General features: G+C 30.8%; 1 protein-coding gene across 3 annotated transcripts; it reads right to left on the bottom strand.

Annotated features, from left to right (window-relative positions):
- Window positions 1-7,093: 7,093 nt before the first annotated feature.
- LOC140979316 (probable LRR receptor-like serine/threonine-protein kinase At1g07650) lies at window positions 7,094-13,324 on the bottom strand. 3 transcript variants are annotated; one of them, XM_073444665.1, is made up of 24 exons: window positions 13,151-13,324; window positions 12,875-13,052; window positions 12,497-12,568; window positions 12,345-12,413; window positions 12,194-12,265; window positions 12,018-12,089; window positions 11,861-11,932; window positions 11,707-11,775; window positions 11,558-11,629; window positions 11,377-11,448; window positions 11,210-11,281; window positions 10,827-10,895; window positions 10,471-10,536; window positions 10,298-10,363; window positions 10,180-10,215; window positions 10,062-10,102; window positions 9,600-9,976; window positions 9,330-9,525; window positions 9,108-9,245; window positions 8,884-9,002; window positions 8,605-8,815; window positions 8,113-8,350; window positions 7,543-7,693; window positions 7,094-7,461 (listed from the first exon to the last, which is right to left on the bottom strand). In XM_073444665.1, exons 1-24 carry the CDS (start codon window positions 13,260-13,262, stop codon window positions 7,105-7,107), a joined length of 2,997 nt encoding a protein of 998 aa, XP_073300766.1. In that variant the 5' UTR covers window positions 13,263-13,324; the 3' UTR covers window positions 7,094-7,104. The 3 variants fall into 3 exon arrangements, with proteins under 3 accessions (XP_073300766.1, XP_073300775.1, XP_073300783.1); XM_073444674.1 differs by lacking the exon at window positions 11,707-11,775; XM_073444682.1 differs by lacking the exons at window positions 7,094-7,461; window positions 7,543-7,693 and adding an exon at window positions 7,728-7,864.
- Between the last annotated feature and the right edge of the window lie 1,310 nt (window positions 13,325-14,634).

A 14,634-nucleotide genomic window follows, 5' to 3' on the forward strand; every position in this document is an offset into this window, starting at 1 on the left:
TGAGAAGATTAATTGAGTTAATTAATCTTGCATGACTTTTGGTGTGCATTTTGGGGCTTATAAATAGTGAGGTTCATTTTCTCATTTCAAGTACATGAAAATCTTTTCTCTTTCAATCATTCTCTTGCATTTCATATTGTTAGCTTTCCATCTGGCCTCCGTTACATCTCGATGATAAAGTAAAGGTACATTTTCATTTCGCCGTAGTAGTGTCTCGTGCTAAGTCACTGCTGGTTGTTCTGTTGTATCCTGGGAAACAGACGTCCAAGACGATCCTCGAAACACATATAGGAGGGGACGAATCTGTTTTAAGGAAACTGTACATGCTACAGGCCTCAGTCTGGTTTTGCTTTCTTTTACACGATAGTCATACTGTAAACATCACACTTGTTTCGGTTATTGCTTTATCTCTACAAGTTCGTTTCTACGTTATTGTTGTTAGCAATTTTTCTAACAATAAGTTTGTGTAAAAATTGTCGGGGGCAAAAGGTTTGAGTTATGTTGCATATATAGAAGAAACTGTTATTTAAATTTTCTCATATAATTTTAGCACATTTAAAAATAACATGGGAGGTTTCTTTCGAGTTGAATGCGATGTTTGTTATAATTGAGTTTCGAACCTGATATTTTGTTTTGGATTTGAGATTTTGATGTCAGATAATTTATAAATAGGAGGAGTGAAATAACATGATAGGTATTCTTGCATTGTACCCGGAAAATTATACTTTGTAGTCTTACAAACTATGGCAGCAAAAAAATTGCAAACTATGTAAACTTAAGCAGTTGCCAAATACTTGGAATCTTGTTCTATATTTTTATATGGCAAAATGCAACTTTTACACGTGTGATCATTTATGTAGCCAAAAGCGAGTCTTAATTCTATATCTTTTCACTCAACTTTAGTTCTTTTCCATTAAAAATATTGATATCAAATCAACACAGCTTCGACGCCACATCATTGTCACGTCGAAAAAAATTGAAAAATTATAAAGATGACGACTAAACTGAAATTTCATTGCATAAAAGACTAAAATCACGAAGAGATAAATATAAAAGACACAATTAGTTTATGCAAAACAGGTGGAATTTGTCATTAGAAGCATAAAATTCAATAGGGGCTATTCACAAAAGAACCGTCTGAAAATCAGTTCAGATGGATTCATTTGTATGTAGCAACTTGGATGGCTTCTTGTTGCACAACAAGCTTAAAAAAATATAACCTTTTTTATATAAAAAAAATAAAAGAAAAATAATTTGATACAATTATGATGAAAGAGACACACAAAGTTGCATGGAAAACCGCAAAATTCACCATATTAGAAATTCGGTACAATATGAGTAGTAGAGTGTTCAATTAGAGTTTGATTCGATTCATGATAAAATTCGAACCAAACCATATATTATATGGATTTTACAAAATTTCAAACCAAATTATTAAAATTTTGTAACCAAACCATACCATGGATTTTGGTTTGGTCTAGTTTAGATCACTATTTTTAAGTTTTATGTTTCATAATTGATTTAATGCATGAGATATTATAATTTGAAAAAAATGGCAATTGATAGTCCTTAAAAGTTGAATGAACAGTTAATTTAATCGTGGATTAAAATGAGTATAAGTAAAAAAAAAAATCATATACTAAATACTTATATAGATTAAAAAAATTTGCAACTTACAAAAAAACCTAAATTTTTGGAGTTGCAGTTATTTTAAATTGAGATAAAATCATAAATAAATATATTTGCAACTTACAAAAAAGCCTAAATTTTTGGAGTTGCAGTTATTTTAAATTGATATAAAATCATAAATAAATAAATTCTCAATGTAATTTAACTATTACAAAGCTCACTAATAATATAATAGGAAGTAAACAATAAATAAAATATTCATATATCTAAGAAAAATCACATTAAATTAACAAAATTAAATAAATGATTTTTTTTATATTAATGTAATCGGTTTGGATAAGTTTTATTTAGTTTATTTTAATCCAAAACTTGAACCAAACCAATTTTTGGGTTGATTTTAAACAATCCAAGCCTTAATTGCCTGAAAACCAATCCAAACATTTTACAGTTTGATTCAGTTTCTAAACACCTCCAAATATGAGAGGGAAGATAAAAACTCGCCTATATCGGAAAATCCTATCTTTTATGTGTATACCCGAATAATATTAAATGTTTAATATTTTTGCTACCACCACAAATCCTCCAAACCATGCAGATTTTTCTTGAAAATCAATTTTTTTAAAAAATTGTTCAACCTCAATGGATGACTTTATCAAAAGAACAAACAAAAGACTACCCTTTTTTATAAGATAATAATATAAAACAAATATGGTACATCCAGACAGACCAACATAAAATTTTGGTTATTCAATAATTTCATTTGTCACATTATTTATCCATGTGGTTTTCGATGATGCAATCTATAACTATATACTTACAAAAATATGGATAAAGGACATTGTTTTTCAATTGTATATTGACAAAATTAACCTTTTATACACACTTTTACGTGTACATCCTGAAACACAATATATTGCATTCTACTTCATTCTTTTTTTAATTTTTTTTAAATTTTATTGTATATACCTAAAAATATTTTATTTTATTCTATATTAATATACCTATAAAAGTGTTGATGATAGAAAAATTTTCCAATTATAAATGGACAAGAATATTTTAGTTTGTTTGTAGCAAAGTAAGTCATGTTCATGTTCTTAAATGTTTGAACTATTTAAAAGAAAATCACTATTAAATTTACTTAATATTAGCATAAATTATTTTTCCGATTTTAATAATTTTTTGGACTTTTATTTAAATTATAAATTAAATTAATTGTGTTATTTATTGGTATATTTCACTATCATTTGAATAAACTCAATGAAATATTAAAAATAATTATAATGTAATTAAATTGAAAAATACTTCAAAAAACTTATATTAATATATATGAAGACCCCAGATAAAGTATCTGAATGCTATGAATGGATAGTCATCTAAATAAATTTTAAATTAAATATATTGGCAAATGAATAAACAAAAAAAATGTAAAATCACCATTATTACTTATAAATTAAATAAATGAACTGAAGTACTGAAATAAAATTTATATTTAATCAATTTTTTTAAAATTTATTTTGTCAAATTACTAATTTCAAACTTCATTAACAAATATAATATTTTATAAACCAAAATTTAATTGTGAATTCAAATATTGTTAATCAATAAAATTACTAAATTTGAATAAGAAGTACCTACAAAATCATCTACATATATTATATGATACTAGAAAGGTATTTTTGTAAAAATGTTAAATGAGAAAGAGTTAAGTGGAAAATCAAATTAATTTTTCCATTAGTTTTTTTCAAACTAATTTTAATAATAAATAAAATAAATTGAATAGTTAATTATTTTAATTCCTCTCCTAACTTCTATTTTATTTGAGTATCTATATAATTATATATTATCAAATAGTACGTAATTATAAGAATAATGACATGACAATTTGTTTGCACTTGTAAAGTTAATCTATACACACATATAATGACAATTATATTGACAAAATGGTAATCAAACATTAACTAAACAAATACAATTAATTTGAAGAAAAAAATGTAATATATTTTGTGCTCATTCATTTATGTTATTTTTCTTTAGTAAATTGACTCAAATACCAAAAAAAAAATAAAAAATCGGTGTATGCAAAGGTTGAATATGATTATCTTATGTAGCATTGTTTATCTTTTTATTGTTCAAATATAGACAAATAGTGGTCGGTTGAATCAAATAAATAATGCAAATTTGAGTTAAAAGAATGTATATAGAATAATTCCGTGCATATATTTATTTAACTAATATGTCAATTAGTTGATTTATAATGAAATGATTACATGTTAATTAAAAGAATATATGAATTAAGTTTTTTGATTTATGATTATTTGATATTGTTAATGTGAATGTGACTTAAACGAATTGATTTGTAATGGTTTGGATAATATTACGTTATTTATTCATTTCATATTTGTTACTATTAAATTAATATTTTCATTTCGTTATAATATAATTATTATTCCAGAAAAATTAAATATTTTTAGTTGTCCAATTTTGAATATCCTAAATCATCTAAATAAATCGAAAGACTACATAGGGACATATCTAAATTTTAGTATCATAAGACATGTATGAAAATTTTATACTATATTATTTTTATATTTATTAACTTTAATTTTCTAAAATAATTTATTATTAGATTAATAGGTCAATGACTATGAATGTCAAATTAAAGAATAATATTAATCATGATTTAAATTATATAACTATTATTTCTCTCTTTAATTTATTTGAATACTTACAAATGATTCACTTTATTGCAATTATTGCTTAAAGTATTGTTAATTGCTAACGGCTTAAAATTGAAAATTTTGATATTTTCTTAAAAATTGTATTTATGATCATAGTTTTCACATCCAGTTTCTCTCAAAGAATCACATAGTTAAATGCAAATTAAAATGAAGAGAGATCAATTCATTTGATTTACTTGTTTGGTTGTCGTTTTTTTTTTTGCCAAGTGTCACGTCATCCATTGTCACGCCCCGAGATCGGGGTTAGTCGACATCGACGTTGTTTAGCAATCACACCATCAAAAACAACAAGCATTGTAGTACAATGTAAATCGAAACTAGTTTATATCATAATTTCCAACGAAAAATAATTGTCCTTACAATGATCAATAACTGAAAAATGACAGAATAAATGCGGAAGTGTTACAACTAAATTTAAACCTAAACTTGAACTAAAATCTCGAAATTTCACCAGCTGCAAAACTGGTTCGACTCTTCTTCTTCGAGTTGTTTCTCAGGCTTATCTGGGAAATGATTGTAAGGGGTGAGTAATATGGTTGTTACTCAGCAAGTGGGGGGCCGTTCGAGTATAATATAACAACATGCAAAATTTCGAAAATCACATAACATGTATAACATAATTCATATCACATGCATAACATTGATTAGGCACTGATATTCCTCTACTTTCTATGGATCACTGATATCAGTCTCTAATTTTACTCTTCTAACCATATAACGGTTATAAACCAACCGTGTAAGGGCCATAAACATGTCATATTGAGATTTCCACCCATATACAATCGAATCCTCACAATGCCCAAAACCATATGCCAACCAACACAAGAACGAAGTAGAAGAAAATTGTGCACTCGACCGAATTTAAAAAAACGGAAAATGTATAACATAAATTAAATCTTTAAAACAAGTTTACTTACAGTATTTCTTGAAGGAAACGCGAAGGTTCGAATCGCACTAAACTTGTATGACTTTTTGCTTCTTGCTCGGGCGGCACTTCGGCTCACTTTCTTGCCTAACTTTTGGACGATTTTTAAGCAATATTTCGGCTAGGGAATGCTGTTGGAAATTCGAAATTGCAGCACTAGGTTTCGAAAATTTGGGTGTAGGGAAGGCTAGGAATGAGGACTGTTTATAGGTGAGGGGAGGAGGCTAAATTTGGTGCCTAAATCATGTCCAAATTGGCCTCAAATCCCATGTTTTTTGACTTCCCAAAATCCTATTCCATGATTGATTTATTTAGCTACCAAATTGTGGGATTTATTCCTTAATCATTTGCCTTTAATTGGTTCGAAAATATGGGGTGGCTAGATCAATGATTTTGAGCATACTTTGATGATTTGATTCCAATTAACCTTGTAAGTATCTTTGCCTTTATGCATCACAATATTTAGGCATATAATCTAGTAGAAAAATCGAACCATATAAGCCTACTACTATATGTGATCTTATCCTCATTTCCTTCTTTAATTCTTGATCCCATTATGCATAATTAGGCCATCCACAATAGCAAATATATTTTCTCCAAATATTTGTAGTATCATGATCCACATTATCAATCAAATATTTCACTATTCAAATATCCCAAATTTCACAACCAAATATTTATTGGTCTCAATATCACTTTAATTAATAATTTATTTTCATTTAAATAAAATAACTTACAATTTTATAAAAAAATTATTTCACCACTTTAATTAATTTCATCTATTATTTAATATGAAATTTTTATTCGAATATAAAATTAGAAAGTTTATAACGATTATTCTTGAATAACTAATTTGCAAAAAAATAAAAAAAATTAAAATGACTAACGGTGTTGACTATTAAAAAAATATTAAAATGACTATTAAAATTAGAAAGTTTAATTAAAAGGTATTAAAAAATGAAAAAAAAAATATGAATAACCGGTAATTTGTAACCGGTTATTAATTTGACACACAAATCAAGAGAATATAAAGGTGGATATTTGGGGTCCAAAAATATTTGGATGGGTATTGTGGGTGCCCTTATATAACTTGCTCCTTAAATTTTAGGAATATCCATAAATTAATTTATCTTATTTACTTGCTCTCCCCAATTTCGAAAATATGCATGCTTATGCATAAATTATTAACTTAATATTGTATTTCCAAAAGTAACCCAACATTTTCCCATCTAAAATATGTACACAAAAAATTTAATAATAAACATCCTAAAATTAGAGTTGCATAAGGGTTTTCAAATCTTTTTTTTTTCCATATTGTACTTTTTATTTACTTCTATGATATATATTTAGTAAGATGTTGCATTGATAGTAGATCTTAGAGGTCAAACTATAAATTTGAATTGATATATGTTGTATTATTTATATATTATGCATGTAATTACATCTATATCTAATTTTTTTTTTTTTTTTGGTTACTTTCCCTAATGTATGGTGCTTTGAAGGATAACCATTTTTTTGAGTTTGTTTCAATCTATATTGTTTTATATGTGTTTTGTTTATTATCATTTGCTAATAATATAAGTTTTAGAGATATAATTTTTTACTTTTTATAAATATATTTTAATTCATATTATATATAATTAGTGTCAACGTGCATCGTACGTACATCATCCTAGTTGTTTTAAATTTACATGTCATATGGCAAGATAGAACAATAATCAAAGTGTTGCATTTCTGAAGCCTAAATCAATCAAGAAACTGCCGCAAAAAATATCTAGTGAACCCATATTTGCGAGCCGTCCCCTTCTTAGTTCAGTTCTGTGAATGAAGATCAGAGAAAGAATTTATGGGACTGGCGTTTTCTTCAATCAAATTTGAATGAACAAGGGCCACAGTTTCGCTTGAATCGATGTACTCGTACTTTTCTCTGAGTTCGTAAAGCTTCAATTCACTACTATAGATGGATGGATCCATGTTAAACTCCTGAATACTGATATAACCTTGTAACATGCTAACTACTTCAGACATTGTAGGCCTGAGAGCTGGAGATGGACTAGTGCACAAGAGTGCGATCCTGATAATCTTCTCTGCTTCTTCCATATCAATGTATGGAAGCAATCTTGGATCCACTAACTCCATAAGTTTTCCTGTTTTCTGTAGAACAAGAGCCTGACAGATGCACGAAGTAGCATAAGCATTCGTGAAACATGTTCAAACTTTCCATTCTTAGAACACATGATTTGTTCTTACCCAGTCAAGAAGACAAAAGTAACCATCACTGGGACGAAATCTGGTATTGTTCATTCCAGCAACAATTTCCAATGCAACGATACCGAAACTGTATACATCTGCTTTGTAGGTCAGGTGACCCCACAGAGCATATTCAGGAGCCATGTATCCGCTGCAAATGAAAAAAAAACAGGTATTTGCTGTTATACCAAGAATTATAGATAATGTTAGTAGTGACTACTTATATCTTTTAAATCGTGGAGCATCCACATTTTCATTGTGTGCTCATGTAGACGAACACACATCATATAGATAATTATTTCTCTTCAACACAAAGCATTTCCTTTGGTAACCAAATAAAAATGTATGAGTTTAATTATGTGGAATAGGATAAAGTTATCTACATTGAATTATATTCAGAATTTCAGATGTGAAGTTTTTGAACGGAAAGGTACTTTACATTCATGCTAAAGTTTCTGTTCCAAGGAAAAAAATATATACTTTTCAGATTGTAGGTTAGTAACAGATACAGATTAATTGCCAAAAAATAGAAAAACTAACATCGGCACAAACAAAAGGAAAGAAACTCACATAGTTCCAGCGACTCTAGTGATGATGTGGGTGTTATCATCTTCTTCAAGTTTAGCTAATCCAAAATCTGAAATTTTCGGATTTAGATCTTTGTCCAGAAGAACGTTGTTCGTTTTGATATCTCTATGGACAATTTTCAAAGTTGATTCTTCGTGCAAAAAAGCCAAGCATTTTGCTATGCCAATGCATATTTTTCGTCTCGTTGACCAATCCATATCCAATTGCCATTCTTCCGGTCCTATACTTGATAAGATAGACGCGATTATTACATGCTTCCATCAAAAGATACATGGTAATTCAGGAATGGTTCTAGTGGTGGGCAAGGTAGGCGACTGTCCCAGCTGGATCGAAAAAAATGAAATTAATGTGTGATTTTCCTAGTGGAAACTTCACCACCTAAACTTTATTTGAGCTGCTCCACCTTGCCCTCCATCTCCTAAATTCCTGTTCAGCCACGGTATCAAGTATCAACATTTTGAAGACTTCCTTTACCGTATAGAGCACGAGCAAGGTTGTTGTTCTCCATGTATTCATACACTAGTAGTAATTGGTTTCCTTCAATGCAGCATCCATACAGTTTGACAAGATTTGGATGCTGTAAACCAGATATTATCCCCACTTCATTTACAAATTCGCGGTTCCCTTGCTTTGATTTGGAAGAAAGCTGCTTCACAGCAATTACTGTACCGTCCAATAACGTACCCTGAAGTTGAGAGTTAGATTATCTAACCTATATGTTCCACCTTCAATCAAACTTTTGACATCACATACCTTGTAGACAGACCCAAAACCACCTTCCCCAATTTTGTTTTCAGAATTGAAGTTGTTGGTGGCAGCTTTGATTTGCCTAAAAGTAAAGAAACCAGTACGCAAATCTAATCCTCTTAGCTCTGCAAAAGAGAAGGTTTGAGATGTTTAGCATGAAAAACCTTTTAAGTTTGGCATCTCCATCCAAACATACTGTAAGAAAGATTTAACAGAGGTAGTCACATGACCTTGTTCCCTTGAGATCTTGTCGCTACGGCGTTTCCACCAAAAGAAACAGATAACTGTGAGAATGAGAAACAAGGCCACAAGGGCTGCTCCGATTCCGATTAATATCTTTTTTCTTTCATTAGATGGGGGCTTGAAATCTACATCACAGGAATACAGAATGAAACATACTGAAACCTTGTAGTTTCTTCTTTGTACTAGAAAATTCACATGCTAGAAAGTACCAGATTCCACTGAAATAGCAGATATCATAGGGCCATAAGTTCCTCGATTTGGTACAGCTGTTGATCCCTTCCCAGCATAATGAAATCTTATCTCCAGAGTTTTATTTATTACCTTCGTCTTAAATGTTTGTATCACAGTTTTGTCAACTCCATTTGCCTCTTTCTCAATATCAAAATCCTTCAATTTTTGCTCACCCTGCATCAAATTACAGAATTGAGCCAAAATCACCTTAAAAAAAAAAACAAAATCGCAATTTATTCACGCAGCACCTGAATATACACATCAAACATCCTTCTACCTAGACTTTGAAATGAACGGTTATCCCTGAAAACTATTTCTGCAAAGTGAAGTTTAACAGTGTAGTTTCCATTTGCTAAGCAACGTCCATAATAAGTGAGAGATATAGGAGAAAGGCGAGCAGTCATGTACAATCCTGAGTCATTTACTCTGAGAACGGATATATTTTTTGCTACATAGTCACTAATGCTTGGATTACGGCCCCAAAAGTCTCCTGTACTACTTGTTCCCCAGTTTTCTCTAGAGCCGACGAATTTCGCAGGACCTGATGATTCTTCATCTCCTTCAAAAAAGGTGTCTCCAATCTTAATCCCTCCACCACCACAATTAACATGAAATGAGTACCAATCTGTGAAAAAGAATTCAACTATCAGATACAGTATGTGGATAAGATTCAATCACTTAAACTAGGAACATGAGAGAGAGTTTATTACCCTTTGAACAAGGAGAACTTCTCAGGCATTTGTCAAGCTCTCTGAAGTTGGGGTATATAGAGTCAAAAAAAGTTACAAGTGATTATTATGAAAAACTACATGAAACATCAAAACTTACATGGTTTTTCCTTCATCATAGCCTCTGAACAAGTTCCTGATTATTTTAGAACAAGGAAATATAATAAGCATAAGGAAACCTTAATGATATCTTAAAGGTATAAAAGAAAATGGCTCACAAAGTTTCCCGACAAGTTGAGGGCACAGAGGTCTCCGTGAAGTTATTGTAAGAAAGATCAAACTGGCTGCAACCAGCATGATACAAATGAATGCCACTGTTTATCTCAATCAATTTTTTGACCATGCGGATAAATATCAATTACACGGATCAGAAAGCACAAATTCAACTTACTATCTTGTGTCTCTGTTCTTCATCCACTCAGGAACTGATCCCGTAAGAAAGTTTTGCGTCAGATACCTAACCAGTAACACCAAATCAAACTTAATAATCTATACATTTATTTCATAAATGTTAAAGAAGAACTATCAATAATGATAATACAAATATGCCAGATAAGATCCAGTGAAAGCAACACATATTCGATGGCAAACTGGACATCCATGAATTTAGTTCGGAGTGCCCCAACTTTTCTATCAAAATCACAAGAACTAAATGCCATGCTTTCCCTTTCTTGGATTTGTGACAACAAAATTTTGAAACAAAATGTCCTATAATTTGAAATAATAGATGGCACAGTGTTCAGTTACGTGTTTTGTAGGTTGTCTAGGCCTTCAATATCTGGAATCTCTCCTGTCAAGCTGTTAAAACTCAGATCCCTGCCATCAAAATTACAGGAGTTACATTATTAATGTTAATGTGAAATTCATAATGAACGAAAAAGATGAGCCGATGTTAATGTAACAGGAACAGAAAGGGGAGTCTAGAATTTTAGAAGAATGCATGAGAAACAATAATATCGAAAACTATAACTTTAATTTTTTGACCCTGAACATCTTTAGATGAATCGTAAGTCAATTATCTAAAAGCACAAAGAAAATTATGCAAGTGAGTAATGGCGAAAAGTGTAACAATGAGATCAAAATAAAAACATATGGACTGATATCAGATAGGAACTAGGATGAAAGGTTACAATTCTTTCAAAGCTGACATATTTTGTAAGTATCCAGGAATTTCCCCAGATAAATTGCAGCTCCTTAAAATCCTGTAGCCAAAATACATGTCTTTTGAATTAATATTTCTCAGGAATGAAAGCTATCAAAATCTCTACATGGTTTTGGCATAATTATTGGTGCTCACAATCTATTCATCCCTGTCATATCTCTCAGCAATGGAAACTTGGAAGCTGCTCCATTCAAGTCACTGATTCTTCTGCATAGATAATCGTAATAATCACAATTCATGTTCGATAGTGAACAAGAACAAATAACAAATATAAATATACCGAATTGTAAAAGATACGTAGAAGATTTTTACTCACAGTTCAGTCAAATTCTTCAAAACTGAAATACTAGAATGAATTGGTCCTTCAAAACCACTGGCCTGCATCTCTCTTGTACCGATACAATCGATTAAGAAAATGTCTATAAATTTAGCATCATGAAATATTTCTGTTTAGCCAGAACTTACAACTTTTGGAGCTGTGTCCAACTTTGAAAACTAGGTATTTCTCCAGTGAAGCTGTTGCTGCTTAGCCGACTGTATTATGAAATATATAAATTGAAAAAGATACAACATAATTATGTTTTCATTCCACAGAAATTGAACTAAAATATATACTCACAGTTCTGTCAAGTTTTTTAAATTATTTAGCTCCTTCGGCAACTCAGCAGTTAGATTATTGTCACTTAGGATGCTGCATTAGCCAAAAATAAGAAAGGCATAATACCACCATCTGTGTAAAAGTAATTCAACTTTCAATCTCACATAGAATGTCTCACAGGTTCACCAAGTTGATCAGTTTCCCTAGCTCTGCCGGAACGGTCCCATTAAATTGGTTGCTTTCTAGGCTCCTGAAGAACCTCAATAGGCTTCAAAACTAGATAGGGACATGAAACTAAACATATATGTGATACACAAAATATCCTTGTGTATGTCATGAGATTAAGTTTCTCACATATATACAAGTGTAGTAATGTTTCCCAAGTATTTCGGTATGGGGCCGGATAAGCGGTTTACAATGACAGACCTGCAGAAGCATCACTCTTGATGAATAACGAAGATTAAATATCAGAGGGTGTGAAAATTTAAGCTTTGTTGAATCTCACATATATTCCAATTTGGTAGATGCCCATTCTGGAGGGATAGTTCCACTGAGATAATTGCGAGTAAGATCGCTGCAACCATCAGACGAAGTCCTTATCAGCGATACAAATATCTAATTGTTTTGTCGAATAATAAACATTGAAATTCTAGATACATTGTCTTTAAATAGGGTAGCTTTGCCAGGGAAGGAGGGAGGACACCAGCTAAATCCTGTCCCTTAAGAAATCTGTTAGGAAAGAATCAGAGACTATCTCAGTAAAAGACTATGTTAAGGTGAATGATTTTATGTATTACACAAAAATTATGATATACAATTTGCATGCACGAGGAAATATCTAAACCTAAGTTCATAAGTATTCCTGTAGATGCAAAATATAATTATCTAGGATTGTCGAGCAAACAACCAATCAGAAAACGCATTCTATGAGATTTGCACAGAGTTCAACAGCCAAAAGTGACTATTCAAGTTCAAAAGTCAGAAACAACACTGTTAAAAAATGAAAAAATCTTTCCTTCAGCCGGGAAAACCTACATATTTTGCACATGGCATGCTCCATCGGGGTATGAACAATTACAGATGACAGTATTATTGTACGACGGCATATCAACCCTTTGTGGCGTCGTCCAATTCGAGTTTCCATCACAAGGATTAAGGTTGAAGTCCCAGTCCTTTTTTCCCAGTTGATCAGCTATTTCAAGAAGAGCAATCTCTGCAAGATCATATCATTAAAGATGAATCGACGCACCTTCAAATAAGGAGGCTACCAACAAAAGAGAAGTGCTTCAAATATCAGAAAGGGAAACTTACTTTCTTCCTCAGGGAGATTATTACTCTGGCCTGAAATGAATATTGCTCCCAAGCACAGAAAAATGATCAGTGAGTACCTGAAAGAAAGTAGGAGATCAAGAACAGTCGACATCTCCTGTTACTTTAAAACTCATAAATTGGATCCATGCAAGCGACATTATATACTGATCAAGATGAGTCAGAAAATTTTATATTATATTATAAACTTAACAACGCGTGGGACCTTCAGTGATGCTGTAAGATGTTTACATTGTTCACTTAGATAAGAACTTGATTCTGTTTCTAGATATTCATTGACTCAAGCACATCATGATTTAGCCGTGAGTTGTGTGTATAGATAGATTTGATGTTTTGCCTTAAATTATAGGTTCTAGCAATTGCTAACATATGTAAAGCTGGAGCTGTTAGAGATTATACAACTCTAAACATTTTAAACCATATTTTGATCGTCTAGACATACTTAAAAACAGTGCTACGTACTCGCATAATTTCGACATAGCTTGTCGATAAAATTAATATTTTTCAAAACAAATAGACATACATATAGCAACCGGTCTGCAATTATGTGGACCAAGTGACATAGTGACACAGATCTCGTGTTCGAAACCCATAAACCTTCCACCCAATGTTGTAATGCTAAAAAAGAAAATAGTGTGAGGCGGGATCGCCTCATGATTAATACAGCGACACGGATCTCATGTTCGAAACTCGTTGGGATCGCCTCAACTGTGTTGAATAATAATACCAACAACCATGAATTCCAAATCATGGTCGGGGCCCTCTCTGACTTTTCTCATGCATCCAAAAGATCAACGAAAAAGAAGGCAATAAATGCATTTTCACTGTGAAACAAATTTCGTGTATTATCCCTGGGCATTATATGACTGATTTTTCTTCGAAGTAGACTATTGAAATTGGGTTCCTCAAACAGGACAATCTCAGTGGGTCAAAACTCTCGTCTGCCATGCATGTTCTATATATATAGTACAAGATACGCACATGTATAACATAAAAAGATGATATGAAGAGAACCGTTATCAATTTACTTTCATTATCTTTTATTTTTCAACAATAAATTCAATCTATGATATCTCGATAAAGTCCAAATTTGAATATAAGTATATATTGTTGTAATATTATTACTTAACATAAAAATATTAATTAATGTGATTCATAATCAGAACTATATTTTGAATATCATTGTGACACCTATTTTAATATCACAACCTTAAAATTTGTAAAAAATATAAAATTATACTATGAGTATTTAAAGTAATAAAACAAAAAAAAACAAATTTATCAATTTTTTTTACAACAACCATAATTTCTAAATTTCTCATAATATATTTTGAAGTTATAAAGTTATATACATAAATCACGTCCTTAAAAAAGTAGCTACAAGTTCTACAAGTATTTATTGATAGAAATTTGACATGGTATAAAACATAAATATAATTGTAATATTTTAAAAAGCTTTTATTTTT

Source organism: Primulina huaijiensis, chromosome 1, assembly GCF_012295235.1.
Source record: "Primulina huaijiensis isolate GDHJ02 chromosome 1, ASM1229523v2, whole genome shotgun sequence".
Classification (NCBI taxonomy): Eukaryota; Viridiplantae; Streptophyta; class Magnoliopsida; order Lamiales; family Gesneriaceae; genus Primulina; species Primulina huaijiensis.